This window comes from Rhinolophus sinicus, linkage group LG04 (assembly GCF_036562045.2).
Source record: "Rhinolophus sinicus isolate RSC01 linkage group LG04, ASM3656204v1, whole genome shotgun sequence".
In the NCBI taxonomy this organism is placed as follows: Eukaryota; Metazoa; Chordata; class Mammalia; order Chiroptera; family Rhinolophidae; genus Rhinolophus; species Rhinolophus sinicus.
In genome coordinates, this window is record NC_133754.1 from 5,568,601 (window position 1) to 5,581,112 (window position 12,512).

General features: G+C 41.3%; 1 protein-coding gene across 1 annotated transcript in view; it reads right to left on the reverse strand.

Annotated features, from left to right (window-relative positions):
* Positions 1-843: 843 nt before the first annotated feature.
* Positions 844-12,512, reverse strand: part of GTF2F2 (general transcription factor IIF subunit 2) — a 129,607-nt gene continuing 117,938 nt past the window's right edge. Inside the window, exons 7-8 of the mRNA XM_019756989.2 lie at positions 12,274-12,417; positions 844-1,811 (exon numbers count right to left, since the gene is read on the reverse strand). Of these exons, the coding sequence (XP_019612548.1) occupies positions 1,692-1,811; positions 12,274-12,417 (264 nt within the window). The 3' untranslated portion in view covers positions 844-1,691. The remainder of the gene's footprint in view (positions 1,812-12,273; positions 12,418-12,512) is intronic.

Here is a 12,512-nt window from a genome sequence, read left to right on the forward strand (position 1 = left end):
TGGCACCAGTCTACCACCTAGATTAGCTATCCTACTGAACAGGTAACAAATGTTTAAGACTCAAGCAGATGCTGTCAGACGTGATGAGACAAAAGGTAACTAAGATAAGCTGAAGAAATCAGGTTTGCAGAAATACCAAAGCATAGGATTAAATGACACACAGCTTTGCCCTGCAAACGTTACTAGTGGCCACCAAGTTCAATCTGGCAGGCACTGTCACCACAAACACAAAAGGCAGGGGTAGGACACAGGTTTGTTTCACAGCAGTTCCATACATCAAAAACACAAGCTTTCGGGGAAGATACACACCATGAACCAGGCACGTGACAGGTACCCAGAATTCTCAGTTCCATACAGATTGATCACACTATCACCCATCTGCTCCTTGACACCAAGCTTCAGATAATCAAAGTGGGAAAGCAATGGGGGGACATTTGGTTCCTGTACCAGAACAAGGCAGGACAGACACGTGGAGGTGGGGGTGGGGAACGGGACCACCTTCCTCCATCAGTTTTATTTTACAGTGGGAACGCAAGGACAAAATTTTTCTTAGTGCAGTGGTACTCAACCTCAGCATTCTGGTGTTCTGCTGCTAAAAATCAAATAATACAGAAAAATATTGATCTCAATGGATAGATGTTTCCTTGATTTAATTACCTAACATTTCCTTAACTTTTTGGCATTTGCTACTTCTTGCTTGCAAGCATATAGAAGCAATAGACAAAACGAATAAGTAAAAAGAACTTTTCATTGTGTTTAGTTTGCGAAAACTTCTTTTGTTTTGGTCTTGTTTGTGGGTGAGATTTTGGATTGCCTAAATATAATACTTTGTGCCAGAAAAACTTTAACCATGGACATGTATTGCTTTTATTTAAAATCAGTTAAAAAGAAAGATAAGAAACATTCCCGGAAACTCACATGAACCTTTCTGTGTATACACAGTAGCCTCACCCTACAGCTGTCCCTTAGTTTGTCAGTACTGTTTGTCATATGACATTTCTGCTGAGTGTGCAGTCAAGTTCTGGGGCAAAGTCAGTCTTTGAGAACCTGATAACCTCGATGTCAGAGACATATCTTGAACTGTTGGAAAAGTATTTAATTTCTAATTATTTTAAAAGCAAATAAACATCGTTTGACCATGACTTTGTCCATCTCTTATGACACTATTGATGAAAACTGCTATCCTAGCATAAACATAAATGCTCTCCTTCTGGTAACACGTGTGAATGTGAAACATGATCACCTGTAAAAAAAAAAGAGTTCTGTTCTTCGACAATTTCAGAATAAGGAACTCTGGCTTTTTATTCCCTTTGAGTTTCTGTCCTTGACTATGTTTTTCTTATCGTGCCATTCATTCTGGATTTGTATAACCTCAGCTCTTCAGATATAAAAACAAAGACAGAGTTCTCATTTAGAAACCATTTCCTAATTTTACATTTTAAAAGTTCATATTCAAAAAGAAGATCCTCTTCGCCCCAAATTCTAACCCCATCACGAGTAATCTGATTCAAAACAAGCCTATAAATAAATTTGTTCTTTCTCCTCAAAAAACACTTAGGTAAACTTTCAAGAATTATTGTTTAAAAATTTACCTACAGATATTAACGTCTGAGCCATTTTACCCCCATCACAGATGCTGCCCAAGTTCATGTATCAGTGCTGTCCTGCGAGCATGCTGGCTCGGGCTCTTCTTAGTCACTCTTTTCCTCGCCTTGGTAATGTCTGTACTCTGGCTTCAGCTCCCACGTGTTTTTGTGGATCCCTTTTACATTCTGAATACCAATTTCTTGTAAGATTTCCTTCAGGTACACCTTCAAAAAACAAACAAACAAAAAACCCCAAACAGATGAGATTATGAAGGCAGGAACACAATTTAAAATAAAATGATACACCAAAACACATTAAAAAATTAGGATCCTAAAAGCACAAGATTTTTCTATAGAGTTCAACAAACTGCCTTTTGATTCTACACGTGCAATACACCATAACGGCATTCAGTGTATGATTGTGTGCGTTAGAGGGGGTGGAAGTCCTGACTGCCAACAACCTGAGAGCTGAAAAGAAAAGAAAGTCTAGATAAAAACACACTAGAAAACTGGCGCCCAATGTTTATTAGGATGCTCTGCCCTTGAGCTCCACGGCCTCACGCCGTTCACAGTCAGAGAGGGTGATTCTTGCACCAGCTGCTTCAGAAGCAGCAGCATGCATAGAAAGATGACAAATATTTTTGGGACAATATTCTGTGAAGCAAGCACATGACAGGTATCCAGAATGCTCAGTTCTAAGGTGAGTTCTCAGACTTGCTATCAGGCCCCTTATTTTTCCTGTGTAATAAGGAAAGTCATTATTTGTGTTTGCTATTACTTGTATCTTGGCCGAGCTTGTCACGGCAGGGGAGGGATAAGAAGTGATAATAAGACATGCTGAACACCATGGGGGCTGCAGCTTTTGCGTGCTTGGCTCCTCCGAAGGAAAGAGGTAGAGTGACGATGTGGGGCAGAACTCTGCATTATGGTATTTCAGGTCCTGAAAATTCAGTAGATATTAACCAAATGATTACTATATTCGTCGAAATGATGGCTAAGATAAATGTTATGAAATCCCACCTTTGCTTGCTAATGCCCAAGGCCAAAAGCATTCCACTATAAACTGACAGATATAAATTACAGTGCCATACTTCCCTCCTGGAGAGAGAAAAGTTAATTTAAGAGTGATTTTTTCCTGGCTGCAGAACAAACCAATCCAACGATAATTTTTGTGTGTATGCTTCAAAGAACTGGCTACAGCATTACAGTGACTCATCCCATTGATGGAGAATGTAACGCTTTTTTATTGAGATGACACACTAATTAGAAAAACGGTTGCTAAGCTCTTCCCCAGGTAATGTTTAGGCAGTGCCCTTCCCAAGTGTGGTGTTAGCCTACCTGATTCAGAACCTCGTGGGAAGCCTGTTCAATAAGCCCCATCACTTAGGCCTCAGTGAGTCATTTCTGGGGCCAGGCCTGGGAATCTGCATTGTCAAAGCCCCCGGGAGCCTCAGATTGAACTAAAGCTACAGCGTCCTTCTAGGAGTCTCCCCGCGCTAATACTCAAGGACCTTTGTGTCCCTAAAGCCCTCTCCAAGCTCCCACTGCTCAGGTCATGCCTTATCCATCAAAGGCCACCTGACACTGATGGTAGGACTCTCTCCAGCTTCCAAAGTCCTTTCACTCAGGCCCCAGCAGGTGGCAGCAAGGAACCAACTGAGGCCTGGGCTGCCCAGGAGGAGGCTGGCTGCCTCCCATGCCCTCAAGGGCCCCTGTGAATGAACACGAAGGCTTACACATCCAGGGCATGGGCATGTCTGCCACCTGCCCCTTCAAACCACATTTAAAAAATGGGGCCCCTCACTAACTACTTTCTAATGAAACAGGATTCGTAAGTGGAAAATGATGGGTTGGGCACAAATGATTTTCAGTTTAGATGCCAAGCACAGCATCTGTGTAAAATTCCCAAGAATGGTTTATTGTGAGAGTGACCGGGACCCTGTGCCCAAGGTCATACAAGCATGGATGCTCTGCAATGAGGCAAAGGGCAGAGGGCGGCAGCAGGGGCACACGCCCGCCTGACAGGGACAAAGGGCAAAGGGCATCACCAAGAGCACCGCTCACCTGACAGAAGCTCTCCTGACTTCAAGTCTAATGTGTCCATTTATAATCTAGATATAGAACATGCAAAGCCCAAAAAAGGGATAAACACAAAATATTAAGAAAGTCTTAAGTGGGATGGAGGGTTATCAATTTGTGAAGGGTGTAAATGTCTAACGATTATGTTGCTTTGTATACCTGAAACTAATTTAAAAAAAACAAGAAAGAAAAGTCTTAAGTGTACAAATTCAGTTGCTTTCACGTGTAGTCCACCGTTGCTTTGTTAAAACTGTATAATAAGGTTAGGTAGTACGTTGTGTGTTTTTTTATGAAGATGTCACTTTTTCTTTTTTTTAAAGGAGGCCACAGCTCCCAGTGGACCGTGTGGGGATCAAACCAGCAACACTGCTGTTATCAGCACCGCGCTCCAACCAACTGAGCTAACTGGCCACCCCTCTTTTTTCCTTTTTAACAGTAAGCATGGAATGAAATACTCACAGTCTGTCAATTAATTAGTCAGGTAACAAGTAGGATTAAGGTCATTTTATCTAGCCATGGTACAGACTTCTTAGGGCGGGGGGAGGGCACAGAAGCAAACTTCTGGAGTTCCAGAATGTTCCCAACTGCAACGTAAGACCATCTTACTCTAGCCAAGCAAGTTAACTTGGTACAAAGCATCAGCAGAGAAAGCTGGATGACAGGGAGAAACAAGGTCAGAAAAGCCCTGAAGGAAAGACACAGTAGGAAACAATGAGGCCATGTCACTCTTCCGTTTACCAGTTTTCAGTGACTTCACCTTGGCCTACAGGCTCAATTCCCAGCTCTTTACAGGCATCCATTCAGGTCTTCCTTTACATTTGGCCTCATCTTCTAGTACCTCCCTTTATATGCACACCTGCTCTTTCTGTGTCTACAAGCTTCCAGTTTTATTTCATATGCTCTTCCCTTTCTCAGTAATGCTTATCCCCTTCTCTCAAATCTGAACTTCTTACCTTCGAAGACTTTCCCAGAGAAACTTTCCCTAACAGGCCCACGTCTCAGTGATAGCCTGTACTGTACTGTATTATAACCCTTTCCTTACATGTGTGTCTCTGTTCCTCTTACACTGCCTGCCTGCACACCACAGAGGCTCCATGCACTTACGCTGAATAAGCAGGGTACTTCAGAGTAAACGAGGTAGTTAAGAGGACTGGGGGTGCGGGGGTCACTTAGAAGGGCCACAGGAATAACTAACTCGGGCCCTGCAGACTAACTTGGGTCACTAACTCGGGCCCTTTTTAGTTTTAGACCTCAGGCTCTACTTAACTTACAGGGCAGTGACTCAGTGTGAGAAATAAAAGTTGACTGATTAAATTGCATTACCTGAATGTGAGTGACATTTATTACTAAAATCTGTATTCCAGTGCTAAAATACTGTTGGAAACCAAGCCAACTAAGAGGGAAATCTTAAAGGTTCTAACAGGATTGAAGATTAATTGGTAATCTAACTTTCCTTTTTAAAAATCTGTATATTCACACAAATATGTATTTTAGCACCTACCACACGCCAGGCAGAGTGGTACAAGTCAGCTTTGACCCTCACAGAGTCCACAGCTTAAGACAAGGGTGTGTGGGGCAGAAGACAAAGGAACACAGCAGGCAATCATAAGCTAAAACAGAAGCACAGTAACGACACACACACGGGATATTACAGGGAGCCCTGAGGAGGGGCACCCCACTCAGCCTTCAAGAGAAACTCGCTCTCCCCCTCTTACTTAGTCTAAACACTGACTTTCCAATTTAATCTTGGCCTGACCACTTGTGCCATGTTTCCCCGAAAATAAGACCTAACTGGATAATCAGCTCTAATGTGTCTTTTGGAGCAAACACTAATGTAAGACCCGGTCTATATTATATATTGTATGTGGGGACAGAGTCCCAGAGAGCAGTTTCCAGGCTCTCGGCCTCACGTGGAAAGGTGCTGGCTCGGTTATTACATGGCCATCAGCTATAATCAGATGGCCATCCACTGTGACTGGGTGACCACGAGCTGTAACCAGTTAGCCATTAGCCACTAATATAACAGCCGTGGCTACGCTAGGGGGTTGGTTGGTTGGCAGAGAAGCGGCAGATTGCAGATCGTGTGGCTCCTGCTTTCTGTGTCTCCAACCCAACCACCAGCGAGACTATAGTGGTATGACTCCCCTATCTATGGCTCCTTTTTGGCTTCATCATGTCTTGCGTTCTTATATGGGGAGTGGGACCTGAGACCCTGCGTTACATTATATTACATATTTTATATTATAGTATAGTATATTATAGTAAAATAAGATCGGGTCTTATATGAATTTTTGCTCCAAAAGATGCATTAGAGCTGCTTGTCTGGCTAGGTTTTATTTTTGGAGAAACAGTATTTTAAAGGATTCTGGACCTGAGTAGATCACCTTCACTTCACACAGGACTGGAGAGATTTCTCACTGCTGACTATGTGCTGAGCTGCAGAACACGATGTGAAATAATACACTGGCTGAGGTCCAGCAGTTCTCCATCAAAGGGATGTGTGGGAGAGTACTTACAGTTAAGTCTGGATGCAGAGAAAAAATGGACAGAGTATTACAGCTACCTCTGAAGGCAAAGGCAAAGCACACACTGGACCAAAGAAGCCAAGTGCTTTAGGATGTGGCTTGCATACAACTGTGGGGACCAAAGGGCCAGAAGATCAAACTCCTAATCTTCAAGACAAACCCATGCAGGCTCACAAAAACAGTGGCCTAATACTGTCCTCTCATTTTCTTTCCTTCCCTCCCTCCACCACTAGCCATTTCTCCTACCATCTTTTTCTCTACTGCTCTGCCAGCCAAATGGAGGATTTCTCTGCATTTCATTTTATCAGGAATTTCAGTGTTAAGCATTACATACATAATACTAAATTAACTATAAGTTCCAAGAAGTTGATAAAACAGGTGTCTTTGACAGAGAGCTGATCACCAAGTAATAATGCTTTAAGTGAGCCAAAAACATGACCCTACCACTGGTGTAGATCTACTGGTTACCAGAACCTTCTATTCATGAAGAAAACATTAAACTTTCATAAATATTTAAATTTCCTCCATTTATATTCAACATAGTTAATAATTTATTTTAGTATGGCATTTCACATTCTAAAACTTTTAATTAAGGCCCCACTTCATAAGTTAGCAAATAATTATTTTTTAAAACAGACGTCTCACAAAGGTTTGCATTAATTAATATGCTCTGTTGGGATATGCGTGGTCATATTAGTTTTAACAGTGTCATTCAAAAATAAAAACTCCCAGTTACAGAAAATGTGAAGAGAGAACTGAAAGAAAATATGTGAACAGGAAGGAAATGATAACAAATTAGGGAAAAAAGAGAAAACAGCACTTATTTAGTAAATTTGGGAATGAGCTTCAAACATTAAAAATACCTATTTTCTCTTTGGATTAGGACCTAAATGAGCTAAGATAAAGCTTAAATTCTATTCTCTACTTACCTGGTTTAGATTCATAATGATGATTCTTAATAACAGAGAAATCAGAAAGCAGCCTGCCTGAGAGAGAAATGAGGTTTTTTTTCCTTCATTAAAAAGGGGTTCCTATTGTCAGAAAAATATTTTCCTTGCTTGTCTACAGATACACACACGTATCTGAATACAGAAGAGGCAATGTGGTGAGAGACATTCCTAGACTGAAGTGGGGACTTGGGAGTTCCAGCCACTGGGCAAGTAAGTCCGTTCTTTGGTGCTCAAGTCAGAAAGACGAGATAATCTCTACAGGTACTGTTACCTGTAAGATCCTGAGTCAGATACACACACATCATGTATCATATTGACATGCTCTGAGATACATACAGATCACACACATGTATCATAATTATGTATTATATGTATCATTACAACATGAAGAGTAAATAGGAACACAGGTGTCTGGCTTGAGCAACTTGGGGATGGTGGCATCACTTTAGAGGGGACGTCTGGGGGAGGCTTTGGGGTGGTGTAGAAATCAAGAGTTCCGTTCTGAACACACTAAATTGATCTGCGATTACAATAACATGATTAATACAGACTAGGTGCCAACTCCAGCAGGCAGAGTGGACGAGGCAATGGGCCCTGGCAGGCAGAGTACTCCTACCCTACCCTGTTCGTTTGGGAATGGGCATACGCCCCCTACCAGGTTAATTAAACCTCCCCGAGGGCTTTTATTGGAATAATCGGACAGATGCCCTCTTTTTGCTTAGGGGTCGCCAGCTGGGAGGTGCTTCAGGGGATCATTCTGGTGACCACATGGCAAGATCCTGCCTTAGAATAAAGACAGCACACAAGAAAGGCAGAATGATGGGGCGAGACGTAGAGAGATGGGAAGGGACGATTCTAATGAAAACATCGGAATCTGGATGGAGCCATGTTTAAAGCTAGATGCATTCCTGGACTCCCCCGCTACAGGAGTCAATAGAGTGAGTCTATTTTTGTTTCAGCGAGTTAGTTTCAGTTGCGTTCCTATTCCTTGCAACTGAAGGAGTCCCGGCCAACTCACAGATCTATAATAGCACACACCTGTAAATAAATGTTAGTTTTTGACAGGAGAAATTCTCAGTATGTCGAATTTTGTCATTTTATCCTTAAAAAAACGTATCTTCCTGGATGTTACTGATGCCAAATTTTGCTTGAATTGCTTCTATTCAAGCCTCTATCTGGCCTGTCTAGAAACAAACTGAGGATCAGGTGAAATCTCCGTGTGGTTGTGCTGCTGTTCATCAAAAGCCTACTTTGTGCACATAAGCAACGGCTGCTGAGCAGTATTCGGTGCTGACGGACCTGAAGTATGGCCATCAAGCCACCTCAAAATCAAAGTCACGCAAACCTTTGCCAAGGTTTTCTGTTCATTTGAAATTACTTTAATAAAAGATGCAAATTGTTGAATAACATATTCTGAATTTAAAATGGTCCACTGGTTCCGCATGACTGGGAGTGCTGAGTTAGACGGGGCATTGATAATTAAAGACAGATTTCCCTGCAGCTTGACCTAAAAGTGGGTGGATACAGCACAAGGAAATGAAGTGGTTCAGTTGTAATCACAGTTGGTTTTGGACAACACGTTTACTAGAAATGTATAGTCACAGGACCACGGTAAATGGGTGCTGTGTTAGAGCTGGCAGGGCTCATGGTCTTGGCAGTTTGGTGTTTCAAAGGGAGCTATTAGATAGAGTTTCTAACTAGTTTTGAAAATGCTGTATATCCTTCTATTTTAAAGATACAGTAAAATATACAGACTAGACATAACACATTCAAGGTGGAAGATCAAAAATTTCCAAGGGAGAAATAATAGAATCCCTCTGATATTTCACTTTACGGGGGGCGTAAAAAAGCCCAAATTTAAACTGTATAAAAAATCCCTTTAAATGGATAGCGGCCGTGTTTTTGACTCTCCATCAGTTACAGAGCCGGGCCTTTGAAAACGGCTTGTTTGCTCTGTTAGTCACTGATCGCTTATGCAAGTCACATACTGGAAAGGAGAGAAAGATGGGACCCGAGGACAGTTTCCCTAATCAACATTTCCGCTTGTAGAACTGAGGTTTTTAGGAAGAATACAGAAAGGAAGGAACTGGAAAAACAAGAAAATACTTAAAATTCACTCAGAATATGTCAAAAATGACATTCTAAAGGCCAGAAAGCAGATGGTAACTTAAGAATAGAGTGGCGGCACTAATGACAAAGGGGACGTGTTAAATGACACATTTCATGGTTAGAAACTCACCAAAAGTGGCCCTGGAGGCCATCAGAAAATGAGGGACTGTCATTAAATGCGTTTACTAAAGATGTGATCGACACAAATAAGGTCTCTTTTTTTCCCTTTCACGCAGGGCTCCAAAATTTGTTAATAATACTAATAACACATATTTGTAAACAACTTTACAGTTGACAATGCAGCTTTCATAAACATAAATCTCTTACAGGGATCCTGTACACTAGGTATTATAGTAAACATATTTACCATCTTAATTTTGTAATATTATAGACATTTCATTTGAGCCTATTGGCCAATTTTATACAAGGTATGTCACGTGTTCAGTCTTAAACATTAAGCAACGCGTTAAACATGAGACGTACTTAAGCACCTTGGCCAGGACTACACGGCTAACAGGAGGGCTGGGACGTGGCCTGAGGTTCCTACGCCCCAAAACCATGCGATTCCATCGCCTCAGGAAGCCCCTTCCCTGGGTCACTGATCTTCAGGCTACTCTGGGCTCATTTATTCTCCTGCTGTTGCTCAGGCTAAAGTCAAATTGGTAAGCGTGTGCCGATGACCTAGTACAGACTCACTTCTGTCCTGTGAACCTCTGAAAGGAGACAGTTACCTACACAGTGGAGAGCTGGGCGCTGGCCATTTTCTTTCTAGGTCAATGGGCTTTGCCAACTCAGTTCAAATGTGAGAAGGAGGTAGAGAGGAGAGACGAAATAGGACAGAGTCACAGAGTTAGAGCTGGAAGGGATCAAAAAGACCATCTAGTCCCGCTCCCTTCATTTTAGAACTGGAAGTGACTCCCCAGGTCCCACTGAGGTCAGTGGCAGGACTGGCACCCTGCTGACCACGTCCTGCCCGCTCCTCTAGGAGAGGACACCGGTGGCCTGACCACCCCACACTTCCTTAAAGCTGGCTCTTTGTCCCCCACCCCGACACAAATGACCTGAGGCCTGTCAAACCCACGGGAGGAACATGCGGGGGTCCTGGCTACTGAGCACGCAACCATTTCCTTTTTTTCAAATCAACTCATCTAATATTTATTGAGTTTCTACTCTGTTACAGAGTGTATGACCATTTAGGGATATGAATAACATATAACTCTGCCTTCAAGAACATTATGCTTGCCAAGGCAATTTAGTCTCTAAATAATAAAAACTAGTGGAAAATGATTTAGCTTCTAGATCAGTGGTCCACAAATGCTTTGAGGGTCCTGGGCCCTCTGTGAGAATCTGATATAAACTACGGATCTGCTCCCCAGAAAAACCCACACGTTGCGACATAAGCAGATTGCTGGGTCTCCTACAGCCCATGGATTACAGGAAGCTCTATTGTAAGATTCACTGAGCAGCACCACATAAAAATTATCTGGAGAACCAACACTGAGAAATATACTAGTTATCCTTTTTCTTTGATGCAAAATGAATCAACTTTAAAAACAGGTTACTCCATGTTAAAGCAAAGAAACTGTTTTCCCTAGTAGCACTGGACTGTCCCTCTACAAACGTCTGTTTTCCCACGTATGATTTTGTGTGTGTTACTCCAGGAGAGTATACTGTCTGCATTCAGAGTTTCTGGAATGGCCTTTTCATATTGATATAAAACACAAGGATAAACTTCATTAAAACCAGAAGAAATATGGCTTAGCTAATGAATTATTCCATTTCAAATTTATCGTCTCACTTGGAACGCATGCCTAAGGCTTTGATTCGGAATGGCAGCGAAGTCATTAAGATGAGCTGATAACAGTGCAGCACAAGCACTTTCCTCTTCTCTATTAAAAACACTACTTAGATCTATCGCAATTTATATTAATTTCTTAATGAAAAGGTAAAAGGTTGAAGTACAACAGTAGAGAAATATCTGCAGAGGTGGGTAACTGTACAACCAATACTAAAGTTTCATAAATCATTTCCTAAAGCTTTGACTAAATCAGAAACAAATGTGCCAAGCCCTTTCATAAACACTGATTTGGTTAAATATTTTTAAAAACTGGCTATCCTGTTTCGTATTCTGAAGCAGCTAAACAGACCAGGTAGAATGAACATATTCCTGGAGGATACTGGCAAAGTGAACAAAAGAAAAGATAAAGGAAAGTAGATAAAAGGCCAGAAAATAAAAGGTTTTCCATTTGACTTTTAAAATGTGGAAACAAATACTGATAAAATTCAATGTGATTCTTTGCTAACATTTGAAGGTGTGAGAAAGTTAAATGGAAGGGAATGGGACTCAAAGGCTGGAGAAAGGATTTGGATTCCTAACTCGTCACCAGCATATTAAATGGATTCGAAATATAAATTATTAGCAGATAGGCATAAAAGTCTAGAGAAGTGATTAAAAAATGATTATTTATAGAACAAAATTTCTAAAACATCAATTGATTAAATTTTTCCTTAAAAATGGAGAATAGGCCAACCCAACTCCAATCTCAACAAACACTGTGAGTCAGCACTCCTCTCTATTAAAAGGACCTAATGCTGGTGTTGGGTAGATTCTGATTTGGGAAAAAAAAAAAAAATCCGTTACAGAGCAGCCCACAAGACGGGGATAAACTCTCCCACTGTGACAGACCAGCATGACTCTTAAAAGAATATGACTCTTCTGAAACATATTTTCAAAAAAAAAGATTAGAAATAACATAAACAGGTGTCAAGGATCAGTCAAAAGGAGGATAAATCCACCATTTCTTCATATGAAACTATTAACATTAAATGTATTTGGAATTTAAAATAATTAAGCTGATGTTATTTAAAAAAAAAAGCTGCATTAAAACATCTTTTCTGAGCGTGGAACTCAAACCTGCTGCAGCACAGGTACCCGTGGCCTCCTTCGTGCCCCACTTCTCCCCGTACTGCACACTTACTGGCAGGAAACCCCGAAAGGATCCCAGCACGCATGTGTATACGTACCACAGGCTGTTTGGTGATGTCCACCAGGTCCTTCAGATTGTAATACTGATGTTTCTCAAAAGCCGAAAACAGCATATCTAAAACGTACTGTTTATCAGCACGAGCTCGTTTTCCATCTTCTTTCTTTTTCCTTTCATATTCAATCTATGTGCAACAGCAAAAGAAATAAAAGCATCAATTCAACATACTCACTCTGAAACACAGCCATTTTCTTTTGTGCTATCCAAATAACTTAGATT